The sequence below is a fragment of the Varroa jacobsoni genome, unplaced genomic scaffold (genome assembly GCF_002532875.2).
Source record: "Varroa jacobsoni isolate VJ856 unplaced genomic scaffold, vjacob_1.0 scaffold_873, whole genome shotgun sequence".
Taxonomy (NCBI): Eukaryota; Metazoa; Arthropoda; class Arachnida; order Mesostigmata; family Varroidae; genus Varroa; species Varroa jacobsoni.
Window position 1 is genome coordinate 20,297 of NW_019213775.1, and position 13,314 is coordinate 33,610.

General features: G+C 41.3%; 1 protein-coding gene across 10 annotated transcripts in view; it reads left to right on the forward strand.

Moving 5' to 3' along the window:
* Window positions 1-3,583: 3,583 nt before the first annotated feature.
* Window positions 3,584-13,314, forward strand: part of LOC111264558 (furin-like protease kpc-1) — a 106,438-nt gene continuing 96,707 nt past the window's right edge. For 4 of the 10 annotated variants that reach the window (XM_022840575.2, XM_022840576.2, XM_022840571.2 and 1 more), the window contains exon 1: window positions 3,588-6,728. In XM_022840575.2, the coding sequence (XP_022696310.1) occupies window positions 6,213-6,728 (516 nt within the window). In that variant the 5' untranslated portion in view covers window positions 3,588-6,212. Of the gene's footprint in view, window positions 6,729-13,314 lie in introns of all 10 variants that reach the window. The other 6 variants (XM_022840570.2, XM_022840569.2, XM_022840572.2 and 3 more) reach the window with 5 other exon arrangements.

The following is a 13,314-nucleotide window of genomic DNA, read 5'->3' on the forward strand; positions in this document are numbered from 1 at the left end:
GGCTCAAGCAGTCTGTAACTGCCTATTTCTCTTTCTTTTTCGATTTATTAAGGAACGCCAGAGTATATTTTAATTTTGTGATAAAAGTTGGGACATGTAGCATTTGAAAACCTCTATTGTGTCCGTTACGCCAGCTGGCGCATGTTGAGGGTGGTAAGGGTAAAACCTCAGAAATTGCTTTGGTTTCATTATTTTAACGCTCAAAAATACTAGAAAGTATTTACGGATCAGAATTCAATCGATGAATGTTAACTCTCACAAACATAATGCATTAGTAGACGCAAAACGATAAAGAGCGAAGCTTCAATTTTGTGAGTGAAAAACAGCTGCATTAAAATAGAAGTGCTTAGAACTTGGTAACTATCCAGCCGCATACACAGCTTGCTGTTTTCTAGCCATACCTCCATGTTGCAGTAACATGCTTCCAACATCTAATAGACATATCAAGCTTAAAGTAATACTAGCCTAAAGGCAATCGTGGCAGTAATACACAGAAATCGCCGCCTGGTACGCCTCGCAAGATATCTACTCAGTGTCATATCCAGGCATCTCAGTGTGATTTTACTCTGTCGCCAGTTATTAGCTGGATATATACAAACGTAAAATAAAAACGCAGCCCGCGGATGAAAAGTCAGTATGGCAGATACTGGTGTAAATGGAAAAGAAACAACAGGACCCATTTAAAGTATAGCTTTGTCGTTACCTCTCATACAGAAACGGGTGAACAGGCGCGTGAAAATAGCGACCTCTTAGAAAGTCGCATGATCCACACACCTATTAGGCACTTCTCTAACTAAAGCAAAAAAAAACAACTATGTAAAAAAAACTACTAGTTATTACTAGCTTGCATATTTCGTCTTAACAGAATCGAAATTTAACATAGGACATATATGATATGAAAAATTAAAAAAAAATGCTTTGCGAAATAACAAACTGGCCCAATAATAAGTATCAATTGAATACAATTCATGGCGGAAGTTCGGCACAGGCATGCACAGTTTATAATAGAACATGCCACAAAAGTATCCCACAATACTTCACATACTATGCTTTTGCATAACGCTATGACGGCGATTCAAAGATATTATTTCTTTCACGAGGGAATAACGACAAAATGTATCAATACAAGCAAGCCCTTACTTACTTTAGCATATCTAAACTTAGGCAACGGTTTCACATGTCTATTTGATGATAACATTTCATCAGAAATAGATCCGAGCTATTGTTTGAATCTTATGCTACTACTTACATGTATCCATTAGCGTTATAATTGAAAAATGTCATTGTTAATGATAGAATCCAAAGAAAATACACAAATTCAAGTTAACCTAATATAAATTTATATTATGCTACAACGGGATGACTCAGGTTGTCTTAAAAATAATGACAAACACTTACTTGTTTTGGCATATGTTTAAGCTTCGAAGAATATACATATATATATATATATATATATATATATCACGCGTAGTCGATACCATTCTGACAGCTGCACTCATTCATTGTTCCACCCCTTAATGCACTGGAATGACACTACTTACATTACGCATATCAGATTTTTACATTCATGTGATATTTACCTCCCGAACTCTGTTATTAAGCATAATAAGTAATATATATGTACGTAAAGGTAATTATTTTTACATTTTGTATCTATGATTCTAATAGCATGGGGGCAGATGTCAACCATTTAGTTTATAAGCTTTGTTCAAAATTTGGAAGATTAACAGGAAAAGCTTCTTGGCCATCTGGCGAGCTCGTCTTAAGTCATTTAGTGTCAAACGTTGAACGACGCTTTATTGCACCATCCCAGAAACATCAGCTTTGATTTAACATAATTTAAATCAATGCAATTTAAATAAGAAATTTTTCCATCCGTCCAACCTTTATTAATGCCCACACTTCTTAACACTCTACTATTTAACACAAGCCCACCTGAAGAACGATTTTTTTGTCGTATCTTGAAATTGCACTTATTGTCAATTATAACTCATCAAGTATGATCGAACCTGCCTCGTATAGTAATATTGCTCGTTATATCCTTCTTCTTCTTTTGTTAATATTACAATGACTAAATGCAATTATAATACCTGAATTGTCAAAAAAAACACCGCTTCTTTCGTACTGTCCTACAGATAGCCAATTCAGTACCCACTTGATAAAACTGATTTGTTATTTCAGACCGTGTTAGTTGGCACGCAATAAATGTATAGACGTTTTTGGAAAAAGGTTTTTAATCGGACTGCGTTTATTAATACATTTATAATTTTATCGTTATGACCTAAGTTTGCAAGGACATATATATACACATATACCACTTTAGCTGACCCGATAGTAATATCAGTAATATATATACGATTCAACCGTTAGTTAGAAAGAAAAGAAAAATCGAGGGAGCAACCTTAAATTTATACCACCGCCATTACATGCATTAGAAAGAGTGAACTCGAATTATTACTACAACTTGTTAAGGATATTATAGTTAAGTATAGAATTCGAGAGGATCTAAGCTAAATTTCCTAGTAAGCACCTTAATTTATCTTGGGGTAGAGCTGCATCTGTCTTGCATATGATCTTCCTCGTTCCTGTGTGTAAAAATATATCTCACCACCTGACTCTAATCCTTCTAAACTGTAGTAATACCATTCTTTTTACCTTTTACGAGAGAGCCAAGTGGGACTGCCTAGTTATGTTTCTTATGTAGCTTGTTTATTATTATGGTCGCATTTATCGCCACGAGTGGCCCGTCCTTTTATCGTAATGCACTGGTTGTAAATTTTCTCTGTCAGGTAAATGCGTTCTAAAAAAAGTGAGGCTTCTTTAAAATATGTTTTTGTCTTATAATGGGAGGTGTCGTAGTAGCAATAGTAGCGGTAAATTGATTATAATAATTAGAGGCACGCTGTTAGTTGTTCTCTTGAAGGAAAAGAGCCTAATAGCCTATATGAATTGTTAGAATTGTTTCTTGGACTGCTGTCCTGTAAGTTCGACAATCATCGAGCACAGATAATTCGATAACGAACAAGTTAACAAGTTATAAAATGTGCATAACACGTATGTCCTCGATCCAAAAATATGCACATATGCGTATAATCTTTTGAATGCTTTCAGTCGCCTGGCACAGCAATCCTTTGTCACTCACTCTTAATAGAAATCCTTGATTACACTTATCATGAACCTAGTAAAGATATGCCGTACGTGAAAACTTCGATAAAAAGCCCGAGGGTTTTGAAATACTTGCTACGATCAATTTTTGAATATCTGTGTCCTTCATCCACGGGCACGTCCGAAAAGTCCAGTGATGTTCTGATGGTTTGGATAAAAATAGCCAATGTATCAAATGGCCCAGCTGTTTGGGGCACGATTTCAAATTAGTATTATTGACACCAGCTGTCAATGGACATTTTAAACAAGAACCGCGCGTGCTCTCCCACTTTGGCGTGTTTAGAGAAGGAGGCCCTTTCCCGATGGCGGTCCGACGCACGCTGTGCGGTCTGCTGCTGTCGCGGTGAACACTTTCTGCTTTTTTCCACTGTTATGAATATCTTCCTCATTGTTTTAAAACGTTTTCTGCTACAATTAGTTGTGTGGTGGATGGTCATCGCCATTACATACGTCGCCGCCCATTTTCTGCCGCTGTTCGGCGTTGTCTTCTTGTTCCGCTAGCGCATGCGTTCATACGCCAACAGAGCAAAAGACTCAGTGCGTGTATTGATTCGTAGTTGTACTGTCTGCGTTAGCCCGTCGTTGTGTTGTGGTGCGCAGCTCTTCGCTACTGCTGCCTGTCTGTTGTTGTTTGTCGACGCAGACGAACTCGTTGCCGAGGAGAGTAGATAGACAGGGCGCTGATGCTGCGCCAGGCGGACGACTCTGCTGCTCACAGTCGTGGGTTCGTCGTCGCCCTCAATGGTCAGGACGAACCAGCGGCCGGCTGTATGCGTTGCTGCTGCTGAGAGAGAGAGTCACTGTTGGCTGGGTTTCGTTCGTTCGTTGCTTCAGACAGGATCGGTGTGGATCGACTACGATGCTATCAGCGACTCGCTCCATGCATAGATGCTTCAATGATAGTCAAAGAGAGCCGTAATGATGGTTCTTGTTGTTGTTGTTGTTAAGTGGTAATGGTGATCAATAGGTACAACAGTGCTAGTGGTGCCTTACCGTGACGGACAGTGACGGCAAAAAAGAGTTAATCGAGTAGCAAATTGAATTGAGTATTGTTGTTGTTGTTGTTGTTCGCACGCGGAGAATCGAGATACCGTGCAAACAGATAGAACGGCATACAGCAAATGAGTAGAGTTTCGATCCGTTGTCACAGTCTGCGTTCAGTCGTGTAATCATCATGCAGTTTGCCTTTTGACGAAGTGATCCGCCGCTTAACAAAAAAAAAAAGGAAACGCCGACCGATCGAAGATTATCACTGTTAATTGGAAACGCTCAAGTAGGACATGTCCTATTATATATTCCTACGTTTCTAGAGTCACATTGGCCACTGCGAATGGAGGATAGCTATTGGAAAATCATTGAGTGTGCTTTCTTTTGACGATCGTCTATGTCAGCACTGTTTGATAAACCGGACGAACCAGCATTGATACAATGAGGATGTTCATCTCGTGAGACTCTGCCCACAGCGCCTGAAACAATAACAACAGTAGCAGCAGTGTGGTCGTCCCGCTATAGCAGCGTTACTGAACAGTGGAGCAGAATTGCCATTGAGGCAGCGGTCTCGGCGTTCTTCTGGAGATCAGCGCTCAGCTGCGACTGCTATAGAGCGCCTCCAGCCAACAGCAATCATCGTCGTCCTCAAAATCATCATTAAATTCAACCTAGCTTACTCTGAAAATAAAGATTTCGAACAATCATCGTTGTGTACTGCAAGCAGTCATTGTGTCCAAGTCCATTTTTAATTTCTGAAACATTTTAGGTAGTAGGGCATCAAATACTGAATTACGAAGACAAAATGGGATCACGGACAGCATTTGTTTGAAAAAAAACCACAAGAAAATTGCAGTTATCTGCCTCAGAGGGTGCAAATCCATTACTGCTGCTGCTATTGCTCAGTCTCAACTGCTGATTCCTGTCGCCACGCGCTTCCATTCAGAAGATCTGACAGAGGAGATCCAAACAAAGTGAAACAGAGACAGGGATTTTGAGTGCGCGCGTGTGTGTGTGTGTGTGTGTGTGTGTGTGTGTGTGTGTGTGTGTGTGTGTGTGTGTGTGTGTGGGGTGTGTGTGTGTGTGTGTGTGTGTGTGGGTGTGTGTGCGTGCGTGTGCGTGCGGGCGGGCGTGCGTGCGTGTCTGCGTGTGTGTATGTGTGTGTGTGTGAGCGTCCGAGATAGCGACAAATCGAAGCGTCAGCGGTGGCCAGTGCCAGCGTCGAGTTAAATTAATGCGTTGATATTCTTGAGCTGATGTCAGTGGTGGACACAGATTACACTGAAGTGACGACACTGCAGGAGGTCGTCGTCACGGTAATTAGTACCACGTCATTGTCCGAACGTAGACATCAACTGCCTCAGGCATCAAGACAATCGAGTAAGTGAAAAGGCGGATACCACAAGCGAATCCCAATAATAATAACAGTCGTTTTGCTGCTACTGTTTACTAGGAAGTAATAATCTTTGGTGAATAGTAGCAGCAGCAGTAACACCTCGGACGTGTACTACGGCCACGATCCGCTTCGCTTGTATCATCACTCAGTTGCGTCGTCTCACTTCGTCAAAAATAGCTTCGAACACAGTCAATATCTGTTCTAGCTAATGATGATCTAAATGAGACCTGCATCAGAATTGTGTGTGCTTCGTACAGTGCAATAAACGGCTAGATAATCCACCCACTTCCAACTGAGAATAAAAATCGTATCCCTCGTGAGTTCCGTATCGGTAGTCGGACCTGAATTGGCGCTGTAGGTGATTGTCTGCGTATGCGTGCACATCATTACTCTGTCGGCAGTGTGCTATCCTACAGCTGCTGCTATCTGCTATCCTCCACAGTGGCGTACACTCTCCCTTGCCACGAATGGTCCGAGTGTCTGGGAGGGCCATTGCCACCAGCTACATTTGCGGTTACAGCGGAATATAAGATTAGCTGCAAGAAGCACGAGCTCATTATATGAGCATAACGGCGCCTCTTGAGTTGATCATCGTGGAGCGATTGTAGTTGTACGCGGGCACACGCGCACACCTCTTGTGCGTCTTCGTGCACCTTACGTAGAAATGAGTTTAAGAATACGCTGTGACGGTTCGGGACCGTCGCAGGGGCAGATGCAGCAGTCTCCTTCTCGAGCGCGCACCGCTCGTGCGGGACGAGAAACTTATACCGTAATTTGTGATGGATTGCTACTTAGGAAGATCGCCGTCGGACTATTGACCGTATTCGCGATCAGCAGGGCAGGTGTGAACTCTGCAGACGCCCTTCAGAGAAATGAGCGGGGCCTAGCATTAGGTGATCTTAGCATAAGGACTTCAGAGGTTACGACGGCCCGTAAAGAAAGTCAGCAACAAAACTTGGACAGTGGTCGATATGCAATTGGCAGTAGTCGAAAAGGAACAAGTACTGAAAATGACAGTGTGACTGGTGACAGAACTAGATATCAGGATGTTGGCGTTCATGATGAAGCACCTACAGAAGCGCCACCCGTGTTCTCAAATGAATTCGTTGTGAAAATGCCGGGCAGTGTTGAGGACGTCAAACGGTTGGCTGAGTTACATGGATACTACTACTTGGGATCGGTGCGTACATATAATAGTTGTGTATGATTCGCTTCATAGTATGCATAAAAGTGATTTGCCGCTGAGTTGCATGTTATCTAAAAGGGTGGAAGCTGGTTTTGTTCTATTATATAGCAAGCGAGGTTGCTGTTTTAGTATTACAGCTGTCTTGCTGTTGCCCCAAGGCCCCCAAGCCTTCGGTTTTGGTTCAAGGTAGAACAGTTTACTGTTTTAGGAAAACTGCCATTGGTGTGCAAACAACATAAACAGCAGTACAGTATCTTGACAGGTTGTACACCATGGTAGTCACTTTTTGCACGATAATGTAGTATCGTGCATCCCTTTAACGACTGAAGTAGATAGAAACATTGTAAGCAACGTATTGGCTAAGTGTATCAGTGCCAAGATGTTTAAAAATCAGAGCTATGGAAAAACAGCCAACTTTTTAAATCCATATTGGTGATAAATCGATTTAGAATACCTCAATCAATAAACTTTAGTATAGGAAATATAGAAAATATAGCTCCCTTATCTCAAAGTGCCTAGGTTTAATAGATCCGATGAGTCCCTTTTACACATTAAATAACGTTGTATATTTTTTTTTATATGAAAAGTGCTAATATCGCAGGATTTACATAAAGGCATATTGGTAACGATGTCTGTGTATCGTCTGTTGCCGAGGGACAATTTTGGGCGCGCGTAGAGGGCATTGCTGACTTCTCGAAATGCCATTGAGAAAAGAAAACATGAGCATCACTATTTAAGTGACTCGGCTTTATATATTGATTTGTTTAAGGGAACTCTGTATGCGTAGCAAGTACTATTGTCCCTGTAACTCGAAATAATTGCCAAAAAGTGGGCGCAAACATATGAAAGAGTAGTCTTACTTACAAGCCGCATTAAAAAAGAACTTCCGTTAATGCGTTAGAGTTGACAGCTACTGAAGTATATGGGTGATCTGTATAACTGTGGATTCGGAAGACAATGTGTCTTAATGCAAGCTCTAGATGTTCTACAAGCACACAATAAACGGTCTGCAAAGACATGACAGCAGAATACACTCAATCGCGCTACAAGAGAGCGATATTATGTAGGAAATGAGAATCGGAGTTATCTTTAAACGCATGTCTTATGCGTGTTTAATGTTATTTTTCGTTCTCATCAATCAGAATGTAAGAAGCATTCGTGGAATATGTGGGTTCTTCATATACCATAATAAGCCAGTTGTTTATTTCATAACAAATATAACGTGTATGTATGTATACGCTTTCAGTCGTCATCTGAGCTGCTTACTGCGTTGCACAAAACGTCGCCCGCTCATTCCAATAACGTCGCGTAACAAATAGAGCAGGAAATCAAACGGCAAATAGTGGGCCACTATCAGCTTTGCCCACTTAGCAAAATTTACCATTTCGCTAAGTGGGTAAAGTCATATTGTTCGTTTGAGATCGTGGTTGTTGGCTGGTCGGCTGTCAGGCTGACTGGACGTATCCACCGAAACAGCAACGGTGCTATAGTAAATTATGCACGTGTACCATCCGTCAGTCGGCGGTACACGGTGCAGTCTCATTTGGCCAAATACCACAGAGGCCTTGTCTACTCTACGTGGTATTGTGGTTTTTTTGGCACTTTTGACTGAAGTCTCGTTTTCAGACTCTGAAGGTCTAGCGACCATTAAATTCCTAGTGACCGCTAGCACGTAATATACGCCATTATTGCTGGCGCCCCAGCAGTAACTATCACGATCATTACTATCATAGTAATATCACTTTAAACCAATCGTGCGGCTACAAAGTGCGATTCTGGTGGCTCAAATTAAAGAATTTGTGCCACCAGAATCACGCTTAAGCGTTGTTGGCCCTGACGCGGAGAAAGCCTTGCTGGAAAATCTTTGTATTAGCTTGGCGTTTGCCAGCAGCGTGCACTTCGTGCCGATATCATCGTTATTTTTGAACAGGCTTGTGGTGCCGAAGCGTTCAGCACCTAGATAGACGTCTTGATGCTTCAATTAGCATATCGTGCACTCAGCTCTTAGATTATATCAATTCTTAGATATACAGATCAAGTTAAGGGCAGTTATATGACTCAAATTTTTTCATATAAGCGTTTCATTAGAAGGGTAAAGCATTTTACTTTATTTAAGCTTTGCACAACAGAGTTTAGCGACGTAGAATGGTTGTTGCTTGAAATGCTCAGCTTTGCTGTTCTTTCTGCTAAAGATATTTTATTAGTACATTACACTGCATCCTATAATACTTCATTATTTGTCACGTCACATATGGCTTTTTGTTAATCTTGTAGTGTCTTTATCATGCTCTATCTGCTACTGCTAATTGCTTATCGCTCGTTGATTTGAATTTTCGTTGACCTGATTCGTCTGGACTATGCAAAGATTTTTTAAATAAACGCTCCGCTAGTCACGAATGGCCTTCTCACACAACTCGGTGATGCAGCAGCCCGTTATCTATCGGAGAACTCTTCCAGGATGTTATCAATAATTAGAAGAAAAAAATGAAAACATATTATTAGTGCGAGTTGTGGGTTTTCGATGTCGTTTTTTAAATTTCCTAACTTGGAATAAAGGTATGAAAAAAAAAACTGCTTCTTTATCAAATATCTCTTTAGTGAGAAAATAACAGAAGAACGTGTACAGTCGCTAGCGAATTTCGAATGTTCACAAAAGCGGCCTATATCAGATGGCCTTTTTACGATGCGGGGGACAGTTTGAAAATTCAAAATTCTCGTCTCGTCTGTTACGAGGAGACAGAAGTGGCTTGGTCAGCATGTTGCGATGAGCTTTGTTTTGTGTAATATGTTAGGAAACAGGTCATAGGACAATAACGTGCTGCAATTTCCGACGAAATGTAAGGTCAGGCGTTTGCTTTCTATTTCGGTGGGCATTTTTCCCCGCGAGTCAATATCGTGTTGTCATGTTAGCATGGTTGCTCTAATTATCTATTGATAACGCTAGTGGTGTGATGCCCGTCGAATTTAATTGAACTAATAATAGCTGCGAATGAACGACGCTAAGTCTCAGCGTCAGCCGGGCGCGATTTATACTGTCTTGCCTCATCGTGACGAAGCATGTTCAACTGCGTTCGCTTGCGTGTCTGCATTCAACATTGGTGACCTTATATTGTTCGGCAATTGTCACGTTCAGTCCAATCATCACTGGAGACTATTGGGTGCTAGGTGACTCCATTCAAGTAAGCGTTGCTTCGACACAGTTGGGCCGATGATAGAGTGCACAAGTACCGACACGTCGATGATACTGTAAAACAGCGTGTCTGTTCTTGTCATGCACTTGAATCATGCTTTTCATGAGTTGGGATCGTCCGTGCAACTATGTGTTACCGCTATTCATTCCATGCTAGCCAGGTACCCTGGTAAAAAAATTACTATCTTAATGAATACATTATAGGGATGTACTAGAAAAATGTTCAGTTTGTCCGAAGAGATGTATGTTCTCTGTAACAATGACATAGCTGAGGTAAGGAAGTCACTTTGGCACGAAACGCTCTTCCTTTTTAACGCAATAGGAACGATCTCAGGGTCCTTTCGTTTATCTCAGTTATCGTCTTCTGCTGCGCGGTAGATTTCTCTGTACTGTCGCAACTCTTAAAACGAGTGACGGCATCGGTAGCGGTAGTTGTATTTAGAGTAGAAGTAGTAAGAACAGTAGTGGTAGCGATGACGGGGCAGTAGCGAGCGAGTGAGAGAATGAAGCGAAACGTGAAATATTCCTAACCTTGATATGATCGTCGCCGATAAGCAATGTAAACGCATTTGTATTAAAGAAGCATAGAGGAAGGTAAGAGGGGAGAAAACTGGGGTCCCAGTACAAAGAAACCTGGCCGTCCCGTATTTATAGCACACATAGAGCGTAGACTTTTCGATAAAGTTAGTTGTGTGATACAATATTGTTACGAAGCAGAATACCCGATTGTGTCAAATTGTCGGGACAAAAAAGATTCGTAAGCCGAACATGTGAAGTGTGTATTTCATTGATCAGGAACGTACAAGAAACTACAAAAAGTCCGGTCATATATATTTGGGCAAATTATAGTGCCTGCGTCACAACAAGTCATATATATATATATATATATATTATTGAATTAAACTCTTGTTCTCTAATTGATAGACCCGACTTTTGCCAAAACGGTTTCTGCAAACGGAGTCCTTCTTGCTACAGTTTAGCGGTCAAAGTGTTTCGGGACAAGCTATTATATGAATAGATGTTATTATTATGTGCATTTTGAACCATTGGCGGGCAAGTGAAATATATTATAAAAGCATTAATATACAATAATTGATCTTATATGCCACCGCGTTTAATGTGAGCCTTACGCTTTTGTGTGTGTTTCGAATAAGCTTTCATCCAACCTTCTCATCAAAACCTACATGTATGTCGATTTATGTAGCGGAGTACACATTAACTCTAGCCAATTACTGGTGTTTTCTGCAACTACATTAAAAAATATTGAAGTTTTAACGGAGCCAAAAATAGCTGACATGTCCCTGAAGATACAGATGATATATTTTCAAAATTGGATTAGCGGTCTGTTGTAAAATCAAAATCCAGTCTATGCAGGCAGCTAACTATAGCAACGTGTATTTGAATTTAGGCATTAGTAGCTGCTTGCGTTAGATATGCCATAGTGACGCGCCTGCGGTCCATTATTTGTCGACTGTCCTGAGTTAAATTAAATGTTATTAGCTTTTATTGTTGGACGTGTGGCTCGTGCCCTTACTATTCTTTTCTAACTTCTGTTGTCAACTTCTACGATTAAAGGCATACCAATAGCGCATCTCAGTGACCACTGAGCCCAGCTAGTCACCTAAATAATAGCATATAAAATCACACATAAATCTATCTGAAGCATCGATACGTATCTATAGGTACAGATATATATCTATATAGATAAGATAGAGACATACTGTCTCCAACTGTTCGAAAAGCTGATGAGCTGTTCGGTGTCATCTGTGGAGAAACTTCAGTGTCTTTCGTCTCTGCGCAGTGTCTGCTGTTACATATGGTCTCTTTGATTTCTTTTCCTTGTGCTGTTATACGCATATTCGTAAATATCATTCCTCAATTGATGTCCGACAGACAAGCGCCATCTCGTCTTCAAATCAATTTCTAAAGAACCAACTGATAAGTTAGAAAATCTGCGCCACACATGGCTATTTCATGTATATCTCATTGTCGTTTTCTTTTTTCATGTTTGGCGGCGGTACTGGGTGTGGTTTGAATTCTAGTAGTAACCCATTATAGTTATTCTACATAGCTGCAACTGTTGACCGCGTTGTGGCTTTGTTATTAAGACACATGTAGACACACACACACACACACACACATACATAATGGGCAAACAATACACACAGTTATAGCGGTCGTTGTTGCCGTCATTCCCACTGCTTCTGAACCGGATGATTATTAGGCGCCGGTCGGCGGCCGATCGACATCGTGTGCGTGATCTGTTGCGGCTTCGTTCTAGGACGGACTTTTGCGCGCGCTTGCGCTTCATCTTCGTGTTTTAACTGTTGCTGAGGGCGAGGTGAGATGAGGTCGATGTACTATAGCAAATGCATAGATGACAGCTCTTGCTGCCGTAGCGGGATACTACTATCACAAGTATTACCAGTGCAGCCAGCAGCTGCTATATTACTCGACAGATAGACAAACGAATCGACAAAGCAACATTCGTAGTAGTAGCAGCGGCGGCAGCAACGTAAACGACAATGACTTTTGATGGTCGTAACTTTAGCTTGAGCAGACGACTTCCTCCCTCGCTTTCAAGCGCAAATTCGTTTCGATTTCTGATATGGGCCGTTGTTGCGGCAATTTTTCTGCATCTATTTATGCAGTCATTGCTTTTTGCCACTACAGTCGATGCCGTTGCTTTCGCTCTAACCAACGTTGTGTATGTATGATGCTATTGTTACTGTAGCCGAACCCTAGAACGTATTTGGGCCGCTGCAGTCGTTCATGAGGAAACTGAACGAGAGCACATTCACTCAGCTTTGGCATCGACTAGTTGTAGAGCCAGCAGGGAATAGTTACTACTGCACGTTATTATTACTAATAAAAATAATTGTAATATATGATGACTCGATTTACAGGCCGCTGGGTCCCTCGCTGTTGTCATGGTCTATGGTACCACCATTTCTGCCAGCCCATCCACATTTAGTTTATTTTAATAATAACTCTCGACAGAAAATATGACACAACTGCACTAAAACATTATCTCGCATGCATGCTTTTATAAAAGCAATGCCAAATCGTATACACTGTCAGTCATACCACGGCATCAACAGTCTGATCAAATAACCATACATATAATGGTTAGTATGTGGGCAGGAGAAGTAGTGAGCGGTATGTTTTCTTTCTTCCACTCGGCCACCAAATTGGTGCGTTTAAGTTAAGGGAAATTTTGCCGTCTGGCTTGTCCTAACGGACATTCGTCTAGCCCGGTGCCCCACAAAAAAACAAAGCCACGTTCTATGTCGTACTCAGAATTTTACTAGCTGTTATTTAAGCCATCCGTTTTGCTTAACGGTCCCTATTACTGCAAATTTTCACGCGGCTTCGGAAAAATCGTTTGTA